Genomic DNA, 27,283 nt, shown 5'->3' with positions numbered 1-27,283 from the left:
TAGAAGCTCTGAAATGCAATCTGGGACTGTTCCAGACAATAAACTGCAGTGAGTTCAGCATCCATTTAGTGAGAAAAAAACCCAACTTTGCTTATTTAACTTCATTCCAGTAGTATTCTGCTCTTACTAGGATGCAGCAGTTTTCTAGTTTGGCAGATAGTTCTGGAGGAAATCACTGAAGAAATTAACACATTGAAAATATGGTTTGACCGAAACAAACTGTCATTAAACTTAAATAAGACAGGGATGAAGTGGAGGTGTAACAGTCACTAGGTGTTCACAGGAAACACTTATTTCTGTATTTATTTATTTATGTTAGTTATTATATATTTTCTGTTGTGTTTCTATTCAGGTTCTTTTTGCCTCTTTCTCTAAAATTGTATATAATAATCATTAGATTATTGATATATAAACATAAATAAATTTATGAAATATTACAATTTGAAAACAAATGCACCTGAACATGCAATTGCTTAATGCTAACTTTTAACATTGAAAATGCCATAGACATGCTAACGCGTTAGCATCGCTCCCGTTTTTAAGTTATAAAATACATCTATCAACTGTTTCAGAAGACCATAACAGGTCGGTTTAACATAGAAAAGGTAAATAATACTCACAGAAGTATGCTCTTTAGGGTTTTAGCGGGGGAAAATTAAGCGAAAGAAAGAAATAAACGAAGCAATAGGTCGAAGCATTGCTTCAATCTGCGAACCACTGCTTCGATTGGTTCACGGTTCAAGCAAAGCCGCGCTGCAGAAAAGTTGATTACAGGAGCACATGACGTGAAATATATATATATATATATATATATATATATATATATATATATATATATATATAAACATTAAACTGAAGCCAAGAGTAACGAGGCTGTTTGTTTTAAAAAATGTAGGGAATAGAAAGTACAGATACTTGTGTGAAAATGTAATAAGTAGAAGTCAGAAGTAGGCAGAAAAATAAGTAATGGAGTAAAGTATAAATACCTAAAAAGTGTACTTAAGTACAGTAACGAAGTATTTGTACTTCGTTACTTGACACCTCTGTCGAGGACGGAACTTGGCCACCCCTGCCCCAGAGCAACATTGGTAAGGAAAAACTCCCTCTGAGGAAGAAACCTCAAGCAGACCAGACTCAAAGGGGTGACCCTCTGCTTGGGCCATGCTACAAACATAAATTACAGAAACAATTCACAGAACAATTCACAGACAAATATACAAGAATACATACAGAAATGACATTCTGGGGGCTAAAATACACAATACAACCATTTTCAAACTTCTAAATTGGGGCCCCAATTAACATATTATTTATGATAAATGTCTGCCTAAATGATCACTTTATCCACATCTCTGAAATAAGGGCATCTAGAGGGACAATTGCAGTGTGTAAAGTGACATTTTTGGTGCCAAGTAACAGTGCAATATCTAAGATAGGGCCTCAATTAACACATTTTGAAATGGCTGCAAAATTATGACATTGCATTAACTAACCCACTCCAATTAAAAATAATGTTTTGCATGTGTGGTGGAGGTGTAATGGCCTTTTTGTTTCAGACTGAATAAAGATGGTTGGAGTTCCAGTGCCCAGTCTGCAATAATTCTGTGTTAGACAGTCAAGCCAGTGCAAACTGTACAACAAAAAGATGTGAAAGCATTCAGAAAGCCACTGAGGCAAGAGGCAGTGACAATAACAGTGCATGGACAAAATCTGCACATTGAATGTCACAAAGAACATTATTCGCCCTATTGAGATATCCCATAATCAAGGTTTGGTAGGATTACTTTGAAATAATACATGTGGATTACATATATGTATGTACATACATTTGGATTACTTGTAATCTGATTACTTTTGGATTACATTTCAAAGTAATCCTACCCAACCTTGCCCATAATCCTTTGCGCGCCAGAGAGTTGCTGTGGTCTAAACAACAGAGAATCCACATGACATTTGCAAATGAACATTTTTATGCTTTTCATCACGTTAGTAAGAGGCTGCATGCATGAGACCTTGAAAACTTGCTAAAACAAATATTCCAAATAATCTGTGTCTACTATGTCTAATCTGCATGCAGTTTAATAAACGCAAACCAAATTTCAGACATCTTATATATATTACTTGAACTTTTTGAACTTATTTATTTGGCACACAACTCGTCAATAACAAAAACTGATATACAAGACAATTCCACAGTGACATGTGTGACCAAAAAGGGGGTGAGCAGAAGCAAAGCTTATAAATGCCCACCCCATATATACATACATACATACACATTACTCTGGAACAAAGAGGACAAACAGTGTCGTAAAGGACAATAAGCAGGACGTTAAAGAACAAACTTCACTTTCCCTCAGAATGGCATGAAGAGGAAGCCATCGCGGCTCACAGCAACTTCCATTGAAAATAATGGAGAAACAACATGGGCTTCTGGCACATTTACATAAAACAAACACAATAACAACATCTATAAACCCAGAGAATATATTCACGAGAGTTTTAGGCACAATATACAAAGAGTTATATGTTGCGATATTAATGCTGTTGCCCGTGTGCAGCGGTTAAAGTGCAGACTGATCAGAGCGTGTCAATGCCTTTCTCAATGTTACTGGCGTCTCACAGCGCAGCAATCTCTCCAAAGTTTTGCGAGATTTTGCTGGATTTGAAACCTCAATAGGATGAATAGGCAGAGGTCTACTGAAAAGCCATTTGACTAAAGGAAAATTATCATTTTTGTGGAAGAGGAGATATTCATGATGGCAATAAGAAGGATTTCATCCTCACACCTGTCAGGACATATGACCTCATAGCCCAGTCTCACGTTTGTTTGTTTTTTTTTTTTGTGCTCCCGTGATGAAATGAGTCAAATTTTCATGACACGGTTTTTTTTAAACTCACTATTACTAACCCTACTCCTACCCCCAACCCTAACCTTAATCATAACCAGGCCTGTAATCTGAACTTCAGAACTGGTAAGTAGATATCTAAAAAATATACCCCTGATGATGCAAGTGCCAGACATTTTAAACTTGATCAACCACAAGATGCAGTACAAGCACAGGCTTTTTCAAAGGTCATAGAACAGGGGTATCCAACTGACTCCAGAAAGGGCAGAGTGGGTGTAGGTTTTCTTTGCAACCAGCCACTCCACCAGGTGATTTCACTGATTAACATCGCTGAAATCACCTGGTGGAGTGGCTGGTTGCACAGAAAACCTGTACCCTCTCTGCCATTTCTGGAGCAAGTTGAATACCCCTGTCATATAATATCTGGAGCAAAGTGATGAGGAGCAGATCACAGTCAATGACCTGACTGAGAAAATGGAAAGCGCTCTGGCTGGCAAAGATGCTACAGTGTATGGCTTTACTCACATGAAAGAACGGATAAACACTTTGGAAATTAGATAATAATCACTGAAATCAATGGCAAGAAAATGTGGTTGCAATGTGGAGTACTGCCTCAACAATTCTGCATGATTTCTGTGCATCACCAAAACAAGCATGCACTGATCTTGAGAAGAAGTGAATTGTAGAAACAGCTGCAAAGTTGATCAAGAATGACATAGTCAATTGTTCAAGAGACCCTGAATGCAAAGAAATGGATTCCTTGGATCAAGAAACCGCTTTCCTTCCCAAGTCTCTTCAAACTTTACTTAAGAACATATTCACAAGTAAGGAAGGGAAAAGTTAATATGGTTTCTATGGTGTAAAAACCAAGTTTTTTCATTGATAGGTATACTCTTTGTGACATTTCATAAATAGGTCTATTTATGAAATACCACACATTGAGGTTTCATTATTCAAGTACAGTTTTACACAAAGTCATATTCCATGTAAGGAAATGCCAAACATGCCACTGGAAGTGTTGATATATGATGCAGAAGTTGAACCTTACACATCAGTAAATGTATTTAGAAAGTATATAAGGAAACATGTTGCGTATCCATTTATCATCGCAATATACCAAAGTAAAATGTCATGAAAGCTGAATTGCATTTTAATTTAGTCTTTTATCCATTAGTAAATTCTCCAAATGCATGGCAAGATTAATTCTTTGTCAGTTATTCATACATTTATAGCTTAACTGTACTGAAGAGACAGGATATATGTGGAGCATATGCCAACAAAATGCATCAATTTTGTCCCTGTACATATGCGCAGATTCCAGTGAATTAGGTATTTTTCCACTACTTGGATTTTAGGGGACTTTTAGTATGTTCTTCTAGAGGCATTTTTGCATCCATTAGTGAAGAAATAAATTATGCTGCAATTAGTGGTGGGTTAACCCCCTACTTTTCATAGATTTACTGCACTATTATGAGTAAATTACATGAAAGCCTGTAAAAATCCATAAATTAGCTGCATCACTGTTTAAGCCGCAGTGTTCAAAATGCATGAAAAAAGTAGCAGCTTATAGTCCGGAAATTACGCGTGCGTGTGTGTGAAAATCCCCCATCGAGCTGTAAAGGGGTATCGATTGTCATAGTATCGGAGAAGTTTTATGATTACAAGTCCAAGTAAATGAATACGGGATCAGGCCGATACCTGATACTGGTATTGGATCAGTGCATCCCTTGTTATGTATATATGTATTTATTTATTGCATTATTTTTATTTTTCCTCCCTCTCTTTGTTCTCTTTGTTTTAATTTAACGTCATGTTCACTCTGTCAGTTCCATCTGACAGTGAGTCGGCTGACGCCCCCTGTCAACAGCGCGATGAGCAAAATAGTCATATGTGAATGAGTTCACAACTTTCCCCTTATTGTATGTATGCATGTATTTATTTTTCTACTTTTTTGTATGTCATATGGACTACAATTTACAGTTGTATGTAAACGTTTGGACACCCCTGATGATTTCCATGATTTTCCTTTATAAATCATTGGTTGTTTGGATCAGCAATTTCAGTTAAAGATATCATATAGCAGACAAACACAGTGATGTTTAAGAAGTGAAATGACATTTATAGGATTTACAGAAAGTGTCCAATACGAGGGCTGTCAATAAAGTATCGTACCTTTTTATTTTTTTCAAAAACTATATGGATTTGATTCATATGTTTTTACGTCAGACAAGCTTGAACCCTCGTGCGCATGCGTGAGTTTTTCCACGCCTGTCGGTGATGTCATTCGCCTGTGAGCACGCCTTGTGGAAGGAGTGGTCCCGCCCCCTCGTCGGATTTTCATTGTCTGGAAATGGCGGAATGATTTGGACTTGTTTTCCATCAGAATTTTTTCAGAAACTGTTAGAGACTGGCACCTGGAAACCATTTGAAAAATTTATCTGGCTTTCGGTGAAAATTTTACGGGCTTCAGAGAATAAGGACTGTTACTACAGTTTTAAGGACGCTCGGAGCGCCACGCTCCGAGCTGCAACGATGAGGCAGAAAACGCCAGATCATTTCTAAGCTGATGGCTCTATGGATACGAGACCGTCGTGTGCACTTTCTCTGGTTATCACAAGAGCTGGACATCAGCCATTTTCCGGCAGATTTCACTTTAAACAAGAGATTTTGTCATGGAAAGCCGCGCGAAGGCTTCGTGCGTGCCGACTGATTCGCTGTTTGAGCGAGACAAAGGAACACCTCCGTTTCGGCGTGTCATGGGACAAGTTGGGACATGCCTATCTCGGCTTTCAATGCTTACCAGTCCAGTAAGTATCAGAGAAATTGTGGAGAGCTGGGCATGTCCTAACTTGTCCCAGGCGTGCTCACAGGCGAATGACGTCACCGTCAGGCGTGGAAAAACTCACGCATGCGCACGAGGGTTCAAGCTTGTCTGACGTAGAAACATATGAATGAAATCCATATAGTTTTTGAAAAAAATAAAAAGGTACGATACTTTGACAGACCTCGTAATTATTTAAATAAAATTAGGCAGGTGCATAAATTTGGGCACCCCAACAGAAAAAATACATCAATATTTAGTAAATCCTCCTTTTGCAGAAATAACAGCCTCTAAATCAGTGGTGTCCAAACTATTACAGAAAGGGCCAAGAGGGTGCAGGTTTTCTTTGCAGCCACTGACTCCAGCAGGTGATTTCACTGATTAACATCACTTTGAGCAGGTGGGATGAGTTCATCAGTGAAATCACCTGCTGGAGTCAGTGGCTACACCCTCTTGGCCCTTTCTGGAATAGTTTGGACACCACTGCTCTAAATGCTTTCTATAGCTTCCAATGAGCGTCTGGATTCTGGTTGAAGGTATTTCGGACCATTCTTCTTTACAAAACATCTCAGGTTTGTTGTTTTCCGAGCATGGACAGCCCACTTAAAATCACACCACAGATTTTCAATAATATTCAAGTCTGCGGACTGAGATGGCCATTCAAGAGTGTTGTACTTGTTCCTCTGCATGAATGCCTTAATAGATTTTGAGCAGTGTTTAGGGTCATTGTCTTGTTGAAAGATTCAGCCCCGGCGCAACTTCAACTTTGTCACTGATTCATGAACAGTGTTCTCAAGAATCTGCTGATATTGTCTGAAATCCATGTGACCCTCAACTTGAACAAGATTTCCAGTAGCTGCACTGGCTACCCAGCCCCACAGCATGATGGAACCACCTCCAAATTTTTACTGTAGATAGCAAGTGTTTTTCTTGGAATGCTGTCTTCTTTTTCAGCCGTGCATACCGCCCCTTCTTATGTCCAAATAACTCAATTTTAGTTTCATCAGTCCACAGCACCTTATTCTAAAATGAAGCTGGCTGGTCCAGATGTGCTTTAGCATACCTCTGTTTGTGGCATGTAAGCAGAAAAGGCTCTCTCTGTATTATAGCATCATACAGCATCTCTGTGCATTTTGCGCTATATTGTTGAACCATGCACAGAGACACTATCTGCAGCAAGATCATGTTGTAGATCTTTGGAGCAGGTCTGTGGGTTGACTATGACTGTTCTCACCATCCTTTGCTTCAGCTTATCTGAGATTTTTCTTAACTAGTACTGTGTCTGTGGTCTTCGATTTCCTCACAGAGGAAACTGACAGCTGAAATCTCTGAGATAGCTTTTTGTATCCTTCCCCTAAACCATGATGTTGAACAATCTTTGTTTTCAGGTCCTTTGAGAGTTGTTTAGAGCAGTGATTCTCAACCGGGGTGCCGTGATCGATCGTCAGGGGTGCCGTGGGCAATTATCAAATATCACCATTATCGGGTGTATGTGCTTTAATAGTGTGGCAGATGGTGTAATGCTCTTTTATTCCAGTAGATGGCAGCAAAGCGCGCAGTAGCGCTGAGCCGTGTGCCGACAAGGAGGCGTGATCGCCATTTTAATTCCGGGCAAGTTAGTGATTTGTGTGCATAGAAGTTCACTTAAGCCACTTTTCCACTACAAAGCTCCAGCACTACTCTGCTCTACTCGGTCTGGTTCCAAGCGCGTGCTTTTCCACTGCAAATGGTACCTCTTCAACGTGGGCGGGGTCAGCAGAGCAAACTGCAGTGACGTCGTTTTATACGCGACACAAACATAAACAATGGCGAACTCCGTGTGTTTACTGCTGTGTGAGTTTTTAAGAGAAAGTTGCTGGCGGCGAGAAAAAACACGCTTGAGACGTACAGAAGACTTTGGGAATTCATATGAAGATGAAGACGAGAAGATACAAGCTGCTAGAGATGAAAAGGCAAAGCATGACGGTAAGCTAATCGTTAGCTTCCTAAGTAGCTCGTAAATAATTAATAACTGCAGCCACAATTTTAATAGCGACAGCCGCACGTCTTGCTAACGCACCGTGTAGAGACAGTCGAGTTAGTGACACGTGACACAGGTTTGCCGCAGGATTTTGTAAATATAAAAAGGGTGCCGCGGCTCAAAAAAGGTTGAAAATCACTGCACTAAGCCACCGTGCTGCTAACTATTGTTACCTAATATCCCTAATTTCTCCAAAAAATTTTAGTCCTGTCAACTTTCCATTTTTGCAGCATTCATCCTTGACCCAAAATACAGAAGCATACAAATGTCAGCTCTCCCCATTTTCTCCATGATCAAAGCCATATTCACACACGGACGCATACACGTACACAGAGGCCACTTGCCTTTAAATATATAGACTGAAATTTCTAATTAATCTGCATGGGTCACGATAACTCATTACATGGTCAATAAGGCCATAAGTCATGGGCCCTGAGGGTTCCAGGGGCACCACTTTAAGTATGACTTTTGATACTTACAAAGCAAAGACGATGAGGCAAATGAGCAGGATGATCCCAGAAATCCCTCCGACAATTGGCTTCCATTGTACAAAGATATTTGGTTTTTCTAATCCTACAAACAAAACCATTAAAAGTGATGAAGAACAGAGACATGTCAGTAACATGACCGATACAGCTGTCAGTTTCCTACAGCAGACTAAAATTATTAGTCTGCAAAGTCCTGATTTTACCTTGTATAGTCAGATGAATCCTTAATGACGTGTCATTACCAAGCTCATTTATCGCCATGCAGTAATAATCTCCACCTTTATCAACGCCGGTCACGTTGAAGCTGTAGACGTATCCTGACGAAACATTCATAGGTCCTTTTTCATCACTCTTCATCCAGATGAATTGTCTAACAGGAGGCTTGGCTCTGCTGGAGCAGCTCAGGTTCACCAAGGTCCCTAATGCCACCAACCCTGATGGACTGACATCTACCAAGGTGTCTTTTGGTGCATCTAAAGAAAGTGTGACAGGTACATTGAATGGTTGCAATAAAAATAAAAAAAAATGAATGGGGTCTTTAAAGCTGTAGCATGAAGAATTTATGGGTGTTTCTTGCAAGAGGCCACCCCGAGTGCAAACAAGGGAGCAGCTGAAGCAACTTACTTTTATTAACATAAATGAAATATAGCATAACCATCTGTTAATTAGTGTTTAATTACCTGCAATAAGGAATCAATGTGTTTTCATTAGCACAGAATGAGCCTTTCATGTCTACAAGAGAGCGAACCCCCTCAGAGAGGCCGCCGTGTTCCAAAAGGGACATACTCTGTTTTTTGCAGCACAGCGAGAAGACTGATGATAAGAAGAATCAGTTGTTGCTCCCATGTACATTGTCTAGTGGTTGCTAGTGCATGCGACTGGAGGACCTTTGTGGCCGGGACAGCGGTGGGATTGAACCCGGACTGCTCGAACTAAAGACCAGAACTCTACCATGTCAGCCAAAGGGGAATTCCCCGTTAGCCAAGCTAGCGGGAACACCATTTCAATCCAGACTTCACCTTGCTACATGCAGGCTAACCGGTTTGACCGGTTTTCTTCTGTTTTTCTTGTTGCTTAATGCTGACCAATTATACTGTATTTGTTGTCATTCTAATGCCTGATTGTTTTTTTTTCCTCTCTGTTTGAGGTGCGGCTCCATCCAGAGATGGGTGTGGTGTCTGTTTTCCTGTGCATCGGCAACATTTCCTGGATATTCATTTTGTGAATTGTTTTGTAAATTGTGTCTGTAGCATGGCCCAAGCAGTGGGTCACCCCTTTAAGTCTGGTCTGCTTGAGGTTTTTTCCTCAAATCGGAGTTTTTCCTTACCACTGTCACCTGTGTGCTTGTTCTTGGGGTTGGTAAGGTTCGACCTTACTTGTGTGAAGTGCCTTGAGGCAACTTTGTTGTGATTTGGCGCTATATAAATGAAAATAAATTGAAAAAAAAATTGACATCCCTCACTTTTATAAAATGGAGAATCATATGGTAAGTCCCTTTGGCTGCTCCCTTGTTTGCCCTCGGGGTCGCCACATCAAATCCAAGGTGGATCTGCATGTTGAATTGGCACAGGTTTTACGCCGGATACATGGAGAAATGTGGCAGGGGTGGGATTTGAACCCAGAGCCTTCTGAACTGAAACCAAGCGCATTAACCACTTGGCCACCACCCCTGCCTTAAAATGGAGAATCGTATAAAGGAGCAGAAAAACCTCATTGCCGAAGAAGCAGAATTGTGACTGGTCATGCAATAATGCAATCTGCAAATTCACCACCAGGTGACACTGAATCCAACACCCTATATAGTACAGCAGATAACTGTAAGAATCATTCAAATCCGGTTACAAGCACCCAAATTTGACTGTATACCTTTTGGTACATATTGTAGAAAAATAACATTGGCCATTTGAATTTTCAATAGGAGGCCAAGTAGGGGTCAATTGAAGAACTGCATAGGGGTAAAAAAAGTTCCAATCATATTGAAAGCTATGCCACATTATGTGTCTGATCACAAAGATTCCAAAAAGGTATAGTTTGGACTATCTATAACTGAATGTTCAGGAGTTGTTGGGAAAAAACAACAAGAATGGTGACAAAGGTCAGTTTCAGTTTGTACAGGGGTCAAAAGTTAAAGTTGCTTCAGTTTTGGTAAAACGTGGTGCAAATTATTGGTTGAACTAATAGGATTAACAAATGGAATAGTTCTGACTGTGTTGAATGTTTGGTCTCCAAAGTAAAGGTCAAACAATGTCGACGTCCATTGGATTCTATGACATGTGACATATGTTACCCCGTAACATGATAACTAAGCATGACACATGGTGCAAACTATTCCTTTTTAAAATCCTACTAACTCAACCAATAATTTGCATCATATTTTACCACAATTGGAGCAACTTTAACTTTTGGCCCCTGTACAAACTGAAAGTGACCTTTGTCACCATTCTTGCTGTTTTTACCTTATAACTCCAGAACATTCAGTCACAGACAGTCCAAACTATACCTTTTGGAATCTTTGTGATCAGACACATAATGTGGTATAGCTTTCAATATGATTGGAACATTTTTTTTTTACCCCCATGCAGTACTTCATTTGACCCCTACTTGGCCCCCTATTGAAAATTCAAATGGCTAACATTATTTTTTTTTTTAAATATGTACCAAAAGGTATACACAGTCAAACTTTGGTGCTTGTAACTAGATTTGAAGGATTCCTCTGCAAATATTCTGTTATCTGCTGCACTAATAGCTTAAAAAAAAAAAAAGATTAGCTGTATATTGGCTTTCTTACACAGTACGCTGAGAGTTATATTTTTCTTTGTTGTCTTGATATCTTTTCCATCATTCACAGGGTATACAGCCAAACAAATGATTTCAAATCCATCATATTTGTCTGAAAGAATGATGCTGTGCCGGATTGTTGTCTCTAAAGTTTGGTCTGGATTTTCCACGATTACATTCTGAGAGTCCATTTGGAGATTCCAGGTGAGTTTAGGAGGAGACAGAGGACACGGCGTGGACGCCCAACAGCTTATATTGATGAGTTTGTTCTCCTTCAACACAGCTGATGTTTCAATTCTGGGGCTCGGTGGAGATTCTGTAGTTTAAAGCAAATATTTTAAAGGCAAAAAAACATGTTAAAGTCACTACAGTATATGTAGATTAGAGTAAGGATGAACATATAATTAAATTCTTCACAGTCAAAACAAAATAATGCCTCTTTGGTGCCAAATACTGTCTATTTTACTATGAATGTGGACACGGGCCAGGTCCACCAACATGAGCCGCAAATACAACAAAGCAGCTTATGGTCAGGTCCTAAACTATTTGGACATTGACTTTTAAATATTTATTCATTTTGATTCAGTGCACCACCACAACAGAGTTGAAATTTCAGTCAAGATGAGCTTGTAGTGTAGACTGTTAGCTTTAATTCAAAGCATTTTCATTCATTGACTCTTCATTTTCAAAGGCCAAGTCACCAAATATGTGTTGGGCTTCATTTACACCAGTCATTACGAAATACAATACTGTATGGTAAATCTGTATGGAGTAGTACTTCTAAAAAAAAAAAACTCACTCATGTCACTGAGGACAAGGTGTTATAAGTGGGGAAAAAAAAATAGTCTTTATTGTTGTCACAAGCAGGGGGGTACGGTACATGGGCAGGCAGGCAGCGAAGCAGAGGTACAGCTAAGTGCTGGGCAAAAAACGTGGTCGAGAGACAGGCTGGGCTCAAAGGCACGGAGAGATACTGTATTAAAGGCTGAGGCAAAAAACAAGGTCCGGTAAACAAAGCAAAGTCGTAATACAATGAGGCAAAAACAAGACAAGAGCAAATGGCTGGAACGTGGATACAAGGATCACAACGAACTGGCAGGGTAGTGGAGAAAGTGACACAGGTAAATACACAGTAATACTCAGTATTACTCAGTAAATACACACATGCTGTAATTAGGGTAACAAGGTGCATGTGTGGAAGAATGATCTAGTAGGGAGGCGTGATCAGGTGAATCCAAGAGGAGGGCGGAGATCCAAGAGAAAGAGGGAGTGATAAAGGCAGACAGACAAAGATGAAACAGTCAGGCGCAAGAATGTAAGTGAGGGACATACAAACGGTGAACAAAATCAGTCACTACTAAGGTAACAAACTAAACACAGGGCTGAAGTCTAAAAGATGATAAACATAAAGTAACCTATAGATAAACAACATAATTGCATAACAAAAAACAAAACCCAAGACAACCGTATGAAGTGTAGCACAAAAAAGGAATGAAACTACTAAGACTACTTAATAAGAAGCAGAAAATAAAACCAGAAACAAAAGCATAATACAATGGAAAAAACAATAACTGGACAGAAACTACAACTGAATAAACTGCATGACTAAAGTATGAAAATACAAAATACACAGGAAACAAAACCAGAGACTACAGAATACTGAACAGAAAATAAATGATGAACTCAGAATGAAACTAATGACTAGAATATTGAACTGTGGAATGGGGAAATAAGAGACCTGACACCACCCCTGGGCTGAAACCTGACACTCACTCATTTTCTATACCCGCTTACTGCAAGTAAGGGTCACAGGGGGCTGGAGCCTACCCTAGCAGTCACAGGGCATGAGGTGTACACCCTGGACAGGATTCCAATTTATCACAGGGCCACATATAGACAGGCAAACAATTCACACACACACACCCACACCTGCAGTCAATTTAAAGTTTCCAATTCATTTAACCTGCATGTCTTGGGATGTGGGAAGAAGTGAGAGGAAGCAAACATGGGGAGAACATGCAAACTCCACACAGAAAGGTCCCAGGTGCGAAGCAATCCACACTTTGCCAGATGGTAGAGTAAAACATGGTCTCCTCCGACCGAACACTAAAATGCCCTGCTAAATTAGAGAATAACCACAACAAATATCAAAAACAATTGGACAGTAGGGTAACAATGGAGACTAGGATGAAAAGCAAGAAAAACACAGGGGAGTTTAACGAAAATTACGAGGACACAGGTAGGGGAAGCCGGGGCATAGTGTATCAGAAATATTGTTTTGTTGTTCAGCTTGTTTAAGGTTAATAGCTCCTTTGTTCATGTGTTCATTTGCTGTTGTTTGCACTTCAGTATCTCTCCAGAGGGAAGGTCTGCAACATATAGTTGTGATAGTCTGAGCCTGCTGCTTAAAGAAGGCAATGACTAATCAAAAACTTAGATTTGTTTCCTTCAACGTCAATGGAATATTGAATGCAGTAAAACACAGTAAAGTGAAAGTGAAAAAGAGAAGTTGTGTATCTACAAGAAACACACTTAAATGAAGTAGAACATGAGGACATTAAGAAAAATGAGCTTCACAAACCTATTCATCATATAAACATAAGCACAAGAGAGGTGTTGCTATTTTACGTCCCAACAAACTGGCTGAAATTTTCAACAGAGACTCAAGAAATATATCCTAAATGTGCATAAATATGCATTAACCATTTGTGCTTTTTCCCCCCATTCAGAATCATCCTATTATGTTTTATCTTTTATTGAGCCAAGCATGGACACAATTTGGTGGGGGATAGGGGGGACATATCCCCCCCACCTTTTCAACCAGGGGGGACAGAATATGGTATGTCTCCCCACCTTCTGACATATGTGTGTACTTGAAACATGCTATGCCAGTCTTATGTGCAAACCATGTCAGTTTTATGTGCAAAACCATGTCAGAATAGTATCTTTGTTTCTGCAAGTTTGTATTTTTAGCAGCATTGACTTGTTTACAACACCTGTTTCTTGTTTGTCACATTCAGAATTTTCTGGGACTGCATTTGCCCAGATTGCAAACCAAAAATAGTTGCCTCTAGGGACTAGTGTCTACACATAAGTATCAATGGACCATATGCTAATTTACTAAATTCTGAAAGTTAGAAAAGGAAATCAGAAAAGCATTCTGGGACCTCAAAGCCCATCTGCAATTATTGCTTGACCTCCAAAATCAGTCTATGCAAGCGAAATTGTTCAGTATGAGTGTTGTCATTAGTGCCACTTCGAAAATGAAATTCATAAGTAATTTATCCTAAACTTACGATCTGTTGTTTTTTCAAACTTATGCAACAACAAATCTTGAGGAAAAAAATACAGTATGCGATAGTTCCATCCATCCATCCATTTTCTTCCGCTTTATCCAGAGTCGGGTCGCAGGGGCAGCAGCTCAAGCAACGCCGCCCAGACCTCCCGATCCACACACACCTTCCCCAGCTCCTCCAGGGGAACCCCAAGGCGTTCCCAAGCCAGCCGAGAGATGTAGTCCCTCCAGCGTGTCCTGGGTCTTCCCCGGGGCCTCCTCCCAGTGGGACGTGCCCGGAACACCTCTCCAGCGACGCGTCCAGGGGGCATCCGGAAAAGATGCCCGAACCACCTCAACTGACTCCTTTCGACGTGGAGGAGCAGCGGCTCGACTCCGAGCTCCTCCCGAGTGACCGAGCTCCTCACCCTATCTCTAAGGGAGCGCCCAGCCACCCTGCGGAGGAAACTCATCTCGGCCGCTTGTACTGGCGATCTCGTTCTTTTGGTCATGAGGCAAATCTCATGACCATAGGTGAGGATCGGAACGTAGATCGATCGGTAAATTGAGAGCTTTGCCCCCCTACTCAGCTCTCTCTTCACCATGACGGTCCAATACAGCGACCGCATCACTGCAGATGCTGCACCGATCCGTCTGTCAATCTCACGCTCCATTTGTCCCTCGCTCGTGAACAAGACCCCGAGATACTTAAACTCCTCCACTTGAGGCAAGGACACTCCACTGACCTGAAGAGGGCAAGGCACCTTTTTCCGGTGGAGAACCATGGCCTTGGATTTGGAAGTGCTGATTTTCATCCCAGATGCTTCACACTCGGCTGCAAACCTCCCCAGTGCACTCTGAAGGTCCTGATTTGACAAAGCCAACAGAACCACATCGTCCGCAAACAGCAGAGACGAGAGTCTGTGGTTCCCAAACCAGACCCCCTCTACACCCTGGCTGCGCCTAGAAATTCTGTCCATAAAAATAATGAACAGAACCGGTGACAAAGGGCAGCCCTGGCGGAGGCCAACGTGCACTGGAAACAGGTTTGACTTACCAGCGGCAATGCGAACCAAGCTCCTGCTGCGGTTGTACAGGGACCGGATAGCCCTTAGCAAAGGACCCCGGACCCTGTACTCCCGGAGCACTCCCCACAGGATGCCCCGAGGGACACGGTAAAACACCTTCTCCAGATCCACAAAACACATGTGGACTGGTTGGGCGAACTCCCATGAACCCTCGAGCATCCGATGGAGCGTGTAGAGCTGGTCCAGTGTGCCGTGACCAGGAGGAAAACCACACTGCTCCTCCTGAATCCGAGGTTTGACCATCGGTCGAATTCTCCTATCCAGTACTCTGGAATAGACCTTACCGGCGGAGGCTGAGGAGTGTGATCCCCCTATAGTTGGAACACACCCTCCGGTCCCCCTTCTTAAACAGAGGGACCACCACCCCGGTCTGCCAATCCAGAGGCACTGTCCCCGATCGCCACGCGATGTTGCAGAGGCGTGTCAGCCAAGACAGTCCCACAACATCCAGAGACTTAAGGTACTCAGGACGGATTTCATCCACCCCAGGAGCCTTGCCACCGAGGAGCTTTCTAACCACCTTGGTGACTTCGGCCTGGGTAATGGATGAGTCCGCCTCTGAGTCCCCAGTCTCTGCTTCCTCTTCGGAAGACGTGACGATGGGATTGAGGAGATTCTCGAAGTACTCCTTCCACCGCCCGACAACATCCCCAGTCAGGGTCAACAGCTCCCCACCCGCACCGTAAACAGTGCTGGTGGAGAGCTGCTTCCACCCCTTGAGGCATCGGACGGTTTGCCAGAATCTCTTCGAGGCTGACCGATAGTCCTCCTCCATAGCCTCCCCGAACTCCTCCCAGACCCGAGTTTTTGCCTCTGTGACCGCACACGCTGTGGCACGCTTGGCCTGCCGGTACCTGTCAGCTGCCTCTGGGGTCCCACCTACCAACAAAGATAAGTAGGACTCCTTCTTCAGCTTGACGGCATCCCTTACTTCCGGTGTCCACCACCGGGTTCGGGGATTGCCGCCGTGACAGGCACCAGAGACCTTGCGACCACAGTTACGAGCGGCCGCATCGACGACCTCGCTGACAGAGGGTTCTGCCAGTCGTTCCCAGCAGACCCTCACGATACGTTTGGGCCTGCCAGGTCTGACCGGCTTCCTCCCCTCCCAGCGGATCCAACTCACCACCAGGTGGCGATCGGTCGACAGCTCTGCCCCTCTCTTCACTCGAGTGTCCGAGACACGTGGCCGAAGGTCAGATGATACGACTACAAAGTCGATCATCGACCTCCAGCTCAGGGTGTCCTGGTGCCACGTACACTTATGGACACCCTTGTGCTCGAACATGGTGTTCATGATGGATAAACTGTGACTAGCACAGAAGTCCAACAACTGAACACCACTCGGGTTCAGATCAGGGAGTCTGTGCTTCCCGATCACCCCCTCCAGTACTCACTGTCGCTGCCCACGTGGGCGTTGAAATCCCCCAGGAGAACAATGGAGTCCCCAGTCGGAGCGCTATCTAGTACCCCTCCCAGGGACTCCAGGAAGGTCGGGTACTCTGCACTGCCGCTCAGCCCGTAGGCCGAGACAACGGTGAGAGACCTGTCCCCGACCCGAAGGCATAGGGACGCAACCCTCTTGTTCACCGGAGTGAACTCCAACACATGGCGACTGAGCTGGGGAGCAATAAGCAATGCGACCCCAGCTCTCCGCCTCTCCCCGTGGGCAACGCCAGAAAAATGAAGCATCCAGCCCCTCTCCAGGAGTTGGGTACCAGAGCCCAAGCTGTGCGTGGAGGTGAGCCCGACTATCTCTAGTCGGTATCTCTCAACCTCCCGCACAAGCTCAGGCTCCTTCCCCCCTAGTGAGGTGACATTCCACATCCCAACAGCCAGGGGCTGTGAGCATGGACCGGGCCGACGGGCCACCCGCCCTTGACTGCCACCCAATCCTCTCTGCACCCGACCCCCATGGCCCCCTCTGCAGGTGGTGAACCCACAGGAGGGCGGGCCCACGTCGCTCTTTCGGACTGAGCCCAGCCGGGCCCCATGGGCTAAAGCCCGACCACCAGGTGCTCGCGCGTGAGCCCCAACCCCAGGCCTGGCTCCAGGGTGGGGCCCCGGCTCCGCCATACCGGGCAACGTCTCGGTCCTTGATTTTTTTTTTTACTGGTCATGGAGGTTCTGAACCGCCCTTAGCCTGACCCGTCCCGCCGAGTGAAGGAGTGAAGAAGGAGCCACGCACCCTGTTTTTTTTTTTTTGTTTCGTGAGCTATCGTGGCATTATAGTGGCTCAGAGTGGCTCTTAGAGGCATTATCTTCAGTTAGCAAGGCTCCTCTCTGAGCGTGGCACTGATTTCAAGATGTTCAAAATTTAGCAACAACAGCATGGCGCAGTTTGTGTTCGAGTTACTGCAACAGCTTACCTGTTACACCAGCTGTCAGGAGGGCCATAAAGCCGCGGACTCTGCTGGAGAGCGCAGAGAGACGAGGCAGTGGTGCAGCTTCTGCAAAAGTGCCACGCACAAAGACGCGCACTGTCGGCGCAGAAAGCGGGATAAAGTGAAACGAGCGGTGGACGAGGAGGACCATACGTACGCATTCAAGGTCCAACTGGAGGACGCCCCGGTCGGAGGAGTCAAGGCGAAGGGTCTTATGGTCAACTCGGGAGCGACAAAGCATATCATCACTGACATCGGGAGATTTGAGCAGTTTGACCCAACTTTCAAGGCTCAGAGCCATATTCTAGAGTTGGCTGATGGAGATTGCGCCACCGGCATTGCGCAGAGGCAAGGTACTGCCAAAGTGCGCTTGAGAGACAGTAAAGGCCGCGTTGTGGATGTGTTCCTGATGGAGGCGCTCTATGTGCCATCATTTTCCCAGGACATCTTTTCTGTTAAAGCAGCTACAGCGCAAGGAGCAACAGTCATCTTCAAGGAAGGACAGAATCGGCTCATCCATAAAAATGGTACGAGTTTTGATATTCATATGCATGACAGATAAAGCTGGAAAATGTGACAGAAGGAATGACAATTAAAACTAAAAGTGAACAGCCCAATATAACATGTGGAGTGTGCATTAAAGGTAAATTTGCTCAGAGCAGAAATAGAGATACAGATGAAAAAGCTAAGGACATTCTAGAGCTTGTGCACGCAGACCTGGCTGGACCTATAGAACCAGCTGGAAAAGATGGTTTCAAATTTGCTATAGCTTTCACTGATAATTATTCTGGAGCTGTGTTCACTTATTTCCTAAAAGCTAAAAGTGACACTGTTGCAGCTACAGAAAGATTCATTGCTGATGTAGCCCCTTATGGCAAAATTAAATGTATAAAGTCAGACAATGGAACTGAGTTTACTTCTAATGTGTTTCAGTCTTTGCTATGTAAAAATGCCATTAGACATGAAACTTCAGCTCCTTATTCACCCCATCAGATGCATGCTAATTGAGAGTACCTTACCAAAGTATATGTGGACTTATGCAGTACAAACAGCAGGCATTATCAGAAATAGATGCTATAATAGACGTCTTGGACAAACCCCATATTTTGTGTTAACTGGAAAGAAGCCTGACTTGTCCAAAATGAGAGTGTTTGGTTCAGAGTGTTATGCATATAAATATGATAAGAAAAAGTTGGACACACGCTGTGAAAAAGGCATATTTGTTGGATATGATAAAAACAGTCCAGCATATCTTATTTTCTATCCAGAAACAGGGAAAGTAACCAAAAATAGGCTGGTGAAGTTTGTTACAAAAAGTTCTATTGAATGTGACACTCAGACAGATGATGACATGTATGAACATTTTGAGTCTAAAAAGAGGTTGGAGATCCCACAACCAAAACTGGAACAAAACTAATTCCACTTGAAGTAAAAGTAGAGGTGTGTGATACAAACTTAAAATGTGACAGTGAGAGCAGCCAGAGTGCTCATTATCCAAAGAGAGAGAGGAGAGCCCCTCAATATTATACAGACTATGACTATGAGGTAAAATGTGATGAGGCATTCACAAATATTGATTATTGTTACCGTGTGACTTGTGGTGTCCCCCAGACCCCAGAAGAAGCTTTGAGCTCTTCTAAATCAGAGCAGTGGGCCAAAGCCATGAAAGAGGAAATGGACTCTCTGATAGAGAATGATACTTTTACATTGACAACCTTACCTGAGGGTAAACATGCAGTGGGGGGTAGATGGGTTTATGGTATTAAAGGAAATCCGTTGGAAACCATTTATGAAGCCAGATATGTAGCAAAAGGTTATAGTCAAGTGGCTGGATTAGACTACAATGAAACCTTTTCACCTACTGCTGATATGACCTCTGTTCGTGTTTTGATGCAGCTCGCAGTACAGTACAGTTTAGAGCTACATCAGATGGATGTTAAAACAGCATATCTCCATGCTCCTATAGACTGTGAGATTTACATGGAGCAGCCTGAAGGGTTCGAGGTTAAATCTAAAACAGGAGAGAAACTAGTGTGTAAGCTCAATAAGTCACTGTATGGTTTGAAACAGTCAGGATGAAACTGGAATAAGATGTTACATGATTTCCTTGTTGAAAACGGTTTTGTTCAAAATATTGCTGACTATTGTGTTTACTGTAAAAATGTTGGAAATGAAAGAATTACGGTATGTTGATTATTTGGGTTGACGATCTTGTTGCAGTGAGTGATGTTGAAATGCCCAATGAAGTGAAGGAAATGTTGGGGAACAAATTCAAAATTAAAGATCTAGGGAAACTAAGACATTTCCTTGGCATTGATTTTGCCCAGACAAAAGAGGAAGTCAAAATGAATCAAAAGAGGTATATCACAAAAATTGACAGATTTGACATGACTCACTGCAAGCCAAGGTCAACACCGTGTGAAATGAAAATTACATTTGACAATGATGGTCTACCTGCTGATCATAAAAAATATCGTGAAGTGGTTGGAAGTTTGATTTATGTAATGACATCTACTCGACCAGATCTGAGTTTTGTTGTTAGTAAATTATCTCAATACTTGTCTGAACCTAAAGAACAACACTGGGTGGCAGCTAAACATGTTTTGAGATATTTGAAAGGCACTGTGGACCAGGAGTTGTGCTATAAAAAGCAAAATGTAAACCTGAATCTTGTGGCCTATAGTGATGCAGACTGGGCGGCTGACCAGAATGACCGGCGCAGTGTTACTGGTTACTGCTTTAGTTTGTCTGAGGCTGGGCCTGTTGTTTCCTGGAAGTCTAAGAAACAGCCCACAGTCGCTTTATCTACTACATGTGAGGCCGAATACATGGCTCTATCTGCTACAACTCAAGAGTGCTTATATCTTGTGAACCTACTGAAAGGAATGGACAATACTTTGAACTTTATACCTGTGACTATTTTTGAGGACAATCAGGGTGCTATCGCGCCATCTAAAAACCCTGTGTGTCGACAGCGATGCAAACATATTGACATCAGATACCATTTTGTTCGCTCTGTTATTTCAGAAGGCAAAATTCTTCTTCTTTATTGCCCTACAGATGATATGTGGCCGATGTTTTTACTAAGCCTGTTGCAAAGGTCAGGATGGACAAATTTGTATGTTTCCTGTTTGGTATGTGAACTAGGAAAATATTTTTGGGAAATTGAAATGTGCACTGTATACTGTTTGTGTGTCAATTAAGGAACAAGTGGGGGTGTTGATATATCATTTCCCTAATTGACCCTGTGACCCAGTGAGTGTGGGTGCGGCTACACACCGGTGTGCAATCAATAAATGGCGGCAGCTCATTCACAAAAATGATCGCATGCAGGCCAAACTAAATCCATGTCTTTGTGTTATATTTGTCCTCTGTCTTTGTCCACCTTCTCGAGCTCTTACAGCGATGGCTGCGCCAACACTTACAGTTAGCAGTTTTCTGCCCAAAACAATTTCTTATCAGTTTAGAAAAAGGTGTCACTTCACGAGAAAGAGGAAGCAATAAGACTCCACAGCGCATGTGGGCAGGACCAATGCCACGAAGCAGAGGGATGAAGACCACTCAGATGAAGAATGCCTCAGAATAGCATTAATCACTGTATTAGCAGAGGAGGACAGAGAAGTATAAAAAGAGAGCCCAGCCCACTGTTTGGTGTTCCTCTTTGCTGAGAGCTTGCTGGAACACTAGACAGCTGGTTGGAAGCTCTCAGCTCCTGGGACCAGGGGCGGTCCTGGAGGCGGGCCCGGGGTGGCACAACCGTGCGAGAAAAAAAACAAAAAAAAACGGGGGGGGGTTCGTGGTTATGTTACGGCAGAGCGGCGCCTTATTGATGTGACTTCCTTGCTTGGCCGTCAGGAGCTGTCATTTAGGGGGCATGATGAGAGTGTTGAATCATCCAGCAAGGGGAATTACAGGGAGTTTAATGAAACATTAGCTAAATATGACTCTGTCCTGGCGACACAATTCCAGTCATCAGCTGTGTTTTCTGGTATGTCCCATGCAATCCAAAATGACGATCTCTGCTCTTTCAGCCACTGTTTCTGATGAGATCAAGGATGAAATCAGGCTGCTCCCTTTTTTGCATGGCAGGTGGATGAAACAACTGATATAGCTTGCCATGCTCAACTCTCTGTCATTGTTCGCTGTGTGGATAGGGCAGGTAAAATTCAGGAGCGCTTTATTGGATTTTTTGATGTTTCTGGGGGAAGAGATGCTCAGTCTGTTTTTGAAGTCTTGAATGAGAACATGCAGGGCTACAATTTCAGGGAGAAACTTGTGGCACAAACCTATGATGGGGCTGCTGTCATGGCTTCAGCTCTCAATGGTTTGCAGGCCAAAGTTAAAGCAATAGCACCCAGTGCAATGTTTGTGCACTGTTATACACACAGACTGAATCTGGTTCTGTCTCAGGGGGCTAAATGCTTATCTGAGTGCAGAATATTTTTTGCATCACTCTCTGGGTTTGCCACATTTTTCCTCAAAATCCACAAAGAGGATGTTTTTTCTTGAGTCTGCAGGCTGCTCAAGGTTGCCCAGAAATGCTCCTACTTGATGGAATTTCACATCACGGATAGTGAGCACTTATTTATATGGTGCAACTTTAATGGAGGTTTAAAATTCAAATTTCAAATTTATTAATTTATATAGCGCCAATTCACGACAATATCGTCTCAAGGCGCTTCACAACATAAAAACAGTTAAAAATTTAAAACACAATAAAAACAACCATAAGAAAAAAAACAGCAGTAAAAAAGTACAAGATTAAAAACACGTAACACTAATGATAAAACAGGGAAAATAAATGAGTCTTTAAATGTGATTTAAAAGTCTCCACAGTGTCCGACTGCCGAATGTGTGCCGGCAGATCGTTCCACAGAGCTGGGGCACGATAGGAGAAAGCTCTGTGACCGGCAGACTTCTTATTCACCCTGGGAACACACACAAGTCCTGCACCCTGAGAACGCAGGGCCCGAGCTGGTACATAGGGGCTTATCAAGTCAGCCAGATAGGGAGGTGTAAGTCCATGAACAATTTTATAAACTAAAATCAATACTTTAAAATCCGATCTTGTAGAAGGGACGCCAAGATTGGCGTAATGTGGTCAAACGTTCTGCTCCGTGTCAAAAGTCTGGCAGCAGCATTCTGAACCAATTGAAGACCCCTGATCCTGGACTGCGGTAAGCCAGAGAATAGAGCATTACAATAGTCCAATCTAGAAGAGACAAACGCATGAATCAAAGTCTCAGCATCAGCCATAGACAGAATAGGACGAATCCTCGCTATATTTTGCAAATGAAAAGAGGCAGTCCTTGTAATGTCTCTAATGTGGAGATCAAAGGACAATGCAGGATCAAAAATTACTCCAAGGTTCCTCACTTTATCCGTATGATGTATAACACACGAACCTAAGCTAAGTGCTAGCTGATCAAATTGATGCCGATACCTCGCTGGACCAAAAACCATAACCTCAGTCTTATTAGAATTTAAAAGTAGGAAGTTACTAGACATCCAACTTCTCACTGATGCAAGACAATCCTCCAAGGACTTTATGTGAGTAAGATTACCAGCAGTTATTGGCATATACAATTGAGTGTCATCAGCATAGCAATGAAAGGGAATCCCAAAACGCCGCAATATATTCCCGAGGGGTGCTACATAAAGAGAATAAAGCAATGGGCCCAAAATGGATCCCTGAGGAACCCCAAACTTCATGTCTCTACGATCGGAGGAGGTTCCATTACACAATACACAGTAGGAACGACTAGACAGGTACGACGTCAACCATGCAAGAGCAGTTCCAGTAATCCCAAAGTGATTCTCCAGCCTATTGAGTAGAATATGGTAATGTCAAATGCAGCACTAAGATCCAGCAGCACCAGGACCGTAGTGATATCCGAGTCCATTGCTCGCAAAAGGTCATTCACTACTTTAGTAAGTGCTGTCTCTGTGGAGTGAAATCTTCTAAAAGCAGACTGCAGTGGCTCAAAAAGATTATTCTCAGTGAGATAGTCCACGAGCTGTCGCGAGACCACTTTTTCCAGGATTTTAGAACAAAATGACAGATTTGATATCGGTCTATAATTCTTCAATACACTAGGGTTGAGACTAGATTTTTTAAGTAATGGTTTGATCACTGCAGACTTAAAACACCTAGGAACAGATCCAGAAGTCAATGAGAGATTTACAATTTCCAGCACAGTTGGTCCAAGAATGGGCCACAAGTCCTTAAACAATTTCGTTGGTATAGGATCAATTAAACAGGTTGTGCTTTTAGTAGACGTCACGAGCTTCATCAGTGCACCTAACGAGATACCGTCAAAATCTGTAAATCTGGATACCACCGCAGTGGGCGCATCCACCTCCACAGCAGTATGCAGTGGTTGGGCCAAAGCCTGCTGAGATATACTCAACCTAATATCCTCAGTTTTCTTCTCGAAGTAATCCAAGAAGTCCTGTGCTGAGAAAGGACAGTGAATAACAGGTGGCTGTCCATGAATAAGAAATGCTACAGTTTCAAACAAAAACTTGGAATTATGCTTATTTTTATTAATCAATTCAGAATAATAGGCACGCTTTGTAGCCAGTAGTGCCTGCTTATAATCCAAGACAGCATCTCGCCATGCAAGATGGAACACCTCTAACTTAGAACTACGCCATTTCCGTTCAAAACCTCGAGCCTTCTGCCTAAGGTCACGCAGGTAACCATTAAACCAAGGTGAGCATGCCTTGGGAAGTCGTGTCCTCAAGAGAGGAGGCGCAACCTTGTCCAGTGTGGCCTTGAGCGCAGAGTTCAAGCCATCCGCAAGACTATCTACTGATTGAATATTCTCTAACCCTGAGGCCAAAATTTCAGGCAGTCTGGCCTCGAGTTCTATCATAATTAAAGGAGTAATGCGTCGCCGCAAAGAAAGACAAGGCTTTCGATCCACTAGGCACAGCAACATAAATGCACACTTAACAAATGAGTGGTCAGAGATCACCGAGGCAAGAGGCAAAATGTCAATGTTTGTGACAGCAAGGCCACGTGTGAGTACCAGATCAAGGGTATTTCCACTAATATGTGTTGAATCCTGAATACATTGCTGGAATCCCAGCGCATCCACAAGTTCCATAAATGACTTACAAAGGGGATCAGAGGGCTTATTTATGTGAATATTAAAATCAGTATTATCAATATTAAAAAGTCTTGTTCATTATGGTGAGTGGTACTCTATGATAATACAAAGTGCACTCTGTTGGTAAAACTGAATGACATGCAATATTTTGACCATTGGGTGGTGCTGTAGTGCAGTTGTGCTTTCTTAAATACCTGTACTGTACATAGTTGTAATGTGAAGTCACTGAGTCTTTTGTTTTTTATGTTCAAAAACTTTATTGAAGTAATTATTGTTTATCTTTGTGTTTGTTATTGCAGTAGTCATTAAAACCGGAAATTTGTTCTTGAAAATAGCTTCTGTGAGTTAATTTGTGGGATTGTGGGTGTTCTGGACGAAGTTAGTGTTTTCATGGGTGGTGGGGCGGAGGGGGTGGCCACGTTAGTGTGCGCGGGGGGGGGGGGGGGGGGGGGGGGGGGGGGGGGGCACGCAGGGGGTTTCGCCCGGGGAGTAAATCAGTCTAGGACAGCCACTGCCTGGGACCCTCAGAACTTGTGGGTATGATTTAATCTATCTCACTCATTCTGTAAAATTTGAATTCTGTTAAATTCTGTGACATTTAAATTCTGTTTAATAAATCTCTGAGTGGTGGTTTAGCCCTCAGGGTAGTTGTGTTTAAATTTAAATAACTGGTCAAAACATTCTTTCAAATCAACAGACGCACGGGATAAGAGAGATGGGGGAGGTGAGGTCACTGGAGACCCCTGAATTATCCCAAGAAGACCTATAATCAGAAAGATAAAGAGGGTGGATTTATCCTGGTTAGAGGTATACTAGAAGGGACAGATGTCACCCTACTCAATATATACACCTCCGGGAAGTAATCTTTTGTTCTTTGAGAAAATTTTCGGTATGGTAGTGAGTCTTTCTGATAGGGTCTTAATATGTAGGGGAGACCTAAATTTACACTTGCAACCGAAGGTAGATGTGTCGAACCCCTCAAATGCTTCGAAAGCAATAAGTAAAAAAATTTAAGAATTGATGAATGAAGTAGGATTAATGGATATATGGAGAGAAATGTATCCTGCTGCCAGCCAGAAACCACCAGTATCACCAGTTATACAGCTTCATGATGAAGTGGTATAGAGGAGGATTTTCTTAAAAAGAAAACCTGGAAGTTTAGCTACAAATTGCCAGAAGGTACATGTGAGATGCAAGCTTAGATTTGATCTGTTTTGGTGAAAGAAAATCCTCCTCTGCTCTACTCCACTATGAAGCTAAGAGTGGTGATGCAAAATACAAAATTTGCACTGTGCACAATTTCTCCAATCACAGCCACATAAGCCTATAACTTCTTCTGGGTTGTCTTGGTGGCTTTCCTCGCTCTTCTCCTTCTTGCACAGTCACTCAGTTTTTGAGAACTGTCTACTCCATGCAGATTTACCATAGAGTGTCATCTTGTTTGTATTTCTTTGCTAATTGATGTAAATAACGTCCAAGGACATATTCAGCGGCAGCTTCACCATCCAGAGAGCCTCGTCCACAACGACCACAAAAGACTCCAAACTGTCATTAATTGTAACTGGGGCAACACACTGTATTAAGAACAGGGGTATGTAAACTTTTGGTCAGGGTCATTTGGGTAGTTTCTGTTGTCATTATGACTTAAAAGAGTAAAAATAGTTGTTTGACAATAAATGCTTCACACAACCACTAACCATGAGTTGAAAAAAGAAGTTTTTGTGTTAATCCATTCATATTTTCTGAAAAATGGCCAAACAAACAAAATTTCTGCCAGGGTATGTAAACTTATGAGCACTACTGTATTCATGAAACACTGGGAAAGATGGGTACAAGTTTATCACACCTATAATACCAGATTGTCAGGGTCTGATGGTTTATGTGGTCTGTTGCTTGGTTTTGGGTCTGTTTTTGTTGTTCTCATTTTGCTCATGTATTGCTTTCTGTGTATTCTTTTCTTATGGGGATTTTACTGCGTGGGGTCTGTCTGCGGTTCTCTCTCTTCCCTCTCTGGCCATGCCCTGCTTCTGGTTCCATTCATGCACACCTGTTTGCGATCTGCTGATTAACACCTGGGGGTTATACAACCCCTGGCAAAAATTATGGAATCACCGGCCCTCGGAGGATGTTCATTCAGTTGTTTAATTTTGGTAGAAAAAAAAGCAGATCACAGACATGACACAAAACTAAAGTCATTTCAAATGGCAACTTTCTGGCTTTAAGAAACACTATAAGAAATCAAGAAAAAAAAGATTCTGGCAGTCAGTAACGGTTACTTTTTTAGACCAAGCAGAGGAAAAAAATATGGAATCACTCAATTCTGAGGAAAAATTATGGAATCACCCTGTAAATTTTCATCCCCCAAATTAACACCTGCATCAAATCAGATCTGCTCATTGACATTGACCCTATGCCATGACATTGACCCTATGTGTCTTTTTGCAAGGAATGTTTTTGCAGTTTTTGCTC

At 42.6% G+C, this 27,283-nt stretch overlaps 1 protein-coding gene and 1 long non-coding RNA gene across 2 annotated transcripts in view; one reads left to right on the top strand and one right to left on the bottom strand.

The window, feature by feature from the left end:
• The window catches only part of si:dkeyp-28d2.4 (sialic acid-binding Ig-like lectin 12), a 73,339-nt gene that overhangs the window by 30,086 nt on the left and 15,970 nt on the right, over positions 1–27,283 (bottom strand). The window contains 3 exon segments of the mRNA XM_034171200.1: positions 8,167–8,260; positions 8,379–8,648; positions 10,964–11,269. Of these exon segments, the coding sequence (XP_034027091.1) occupies positions 8,167–8,260; positions 8,379–8,648; positions 10,964–11,269 (670 nt within the window).
• Positions 7,576–13,742, top strand: LOC117511211. The gene is made up of 4 exons (XR_004560912.1): positions 7,576–7,632; positions 8,537–8,666; positions 11,024–11,157; positions 13,683–13,742. It is a non-coding gene; the product is annotated as an uncharacterized LOC117511211 (long non-coding RNA).

The sequence above is a fragment of the Thalassophryne amazonica genome, chromosome 1, assembly GCF_902500255.1.
Source record: "Thalassophryne amazonica chromosome 1, fThaAma1.1, whole genome shotgun sequence".
NCBI classification, from domain to species: domain Eukaryota; kingdom Metazoa; phylum Chordata; class Actinopteri; order Batrachoidiformes; family Batrachoididae; genus Thalassophryne; species Thalassophryne amazonica.
Note: the sequence above shows the minus strand (reverse complement) of the source record. Positions and strands in the feature narration are given on the sequence as shown.